Source organism: Orycteropus afer, unplaced genomic scaffold (assembly GCF_000298275.1).
Source record: "Orycteropus afer afer isolate SDZICR_OR568_19922 unplaced genomic scaffold, OryAfe1.0 scaffold00099, whole genome shotgun sequence".
NCBI classification, from domain to species: Eukaryota; Metazoa; Chordata; class Mammalia; order Tubulidentata; family Orycteropodidae; genus Orycteropus; species Orycteropus afer.
The window spans coordinates 1,412,570-1,413,780 of record NW_006921686.1 but is presented as its reverse complement, the minus strand read 5'-3'; the positions used below and the strand labels follow the sequence as shown (position 1 = coordinate 1,413,780).

The window sequence follows — 1,211 nt, the reverse complement described above, 5'->3', positions numbered from 1 at the left end:
CCTGCAGCCCTGCAAAGCCTGCCCCCAGGTCCCCATTCCCCACCTTCAACATTACCCCCCATCACCTCTCAGACCCCCAGCTTCCTCCCTCTCAGACCCCCGCCTGCCGGCACCTCCGCCACAGCCCTTTCTTACCTGTGGCCTGGGCCACCGCCTTGAGAAGGACGCCATCACCGACGCCGAGCTCCAGGCCCTGCTGGGGCGGCCCAAGGACGTTGAGGCTGAGGTAGAGGACGGGGAGGAGGTCTGCAGGTGACAGGGCCACCACAGAGCGCAGCAGGTTGCTCAGAGTCTCCACCATCCGGAGCCTGGAGGGAGGAGCGGGCGTGTGATGACCCGGGGCTCTGGGGTCAGGGGAGGAGGGTAAAAGAACCAGGAACAGAAGAGGAAAGGGACTGGGAGCCACAAGCACCTCATGCCCTCCCCGGGTGGTGCACAGGGTTAAGCACTCCCCTGTCCACCGAAAGGCTGGCGGTTCAAACCCCCCCAGAGGCAGCGCCTGAGAAAGGCCTGGTGATCTGCTCCCAAAGGTCAGACTGAGAAACGCCGCGGGGCAGCCCCATCCGCACCCTCGGGCGCCACGAGTCAGCACCAACTTGACAGCAGCGGGTTTGGGTTCTCGCTCTCAGTGGGAGAGAAATTCCCTGCCAATTTCAAATTCGGCGCCAACTCACGAGGCAGTCTGCTTAGGGGGCAGCGGGTTTAAGTCAAGAATGGTGGGATCATTCGGAACGGGACGCTGAGAATGGTGATACAACTTGGAGACTCTCATTAACGTCAGTGAGCTACGCGTGGAGAAACCGTCCAACTGGCGCCATGTTTTGTTGCGCAGATTCACACACAAAAAGATTTTTTAATAATAATAATAATAATAAGGGTAATTTGACAACAGAGCAATGCCGGTGGTGGTGATCATCCTGGAGGAGTAACAGCTATGGCGTGTGGAGCGCCTTCTAGGTGCCGGCTGCTGGTTCTAAGCCCATCGCCCTGAGCATCTGAACCCTCACATGTCCACACCTCAGTCCTCGAGCTTTCTCCCCATTTGGCTCCTCCACAGGCTTCCCCATCTCAGAAGACGGCAACTCCACCTTCCTGTTGTGGGGTGCTCTCAAGTCAACTCCAACTCAGAGACCCTACAGAACAGAGAACTGCCCTACAGGGTTTCCTAAGCTGGCTTTTTGTTTTGTTTTTTTGAACATTTTTCTTTGGTT

The 1,211-nt window shown here is 57.4% G+C and overlaps 1 protein-coding gene across 1 annotated transcript in view; it reads right to left on the bottom strand.

Moving 5' to 3' along the window:
• Positions 1 to 1,211, bottom strand: part of LIG1 (DNA ligase 1) — a 79,096-nt gene that overhangs the window by 34,392 nt on the left and 43,493 nt on the right. The window contains 1 exon segment of the mRNA XM_042781232.1: positions 136 to 308. Coding sequence (XP_042637166.1) covers positions 136 to 308 — 173 coding nt within the window.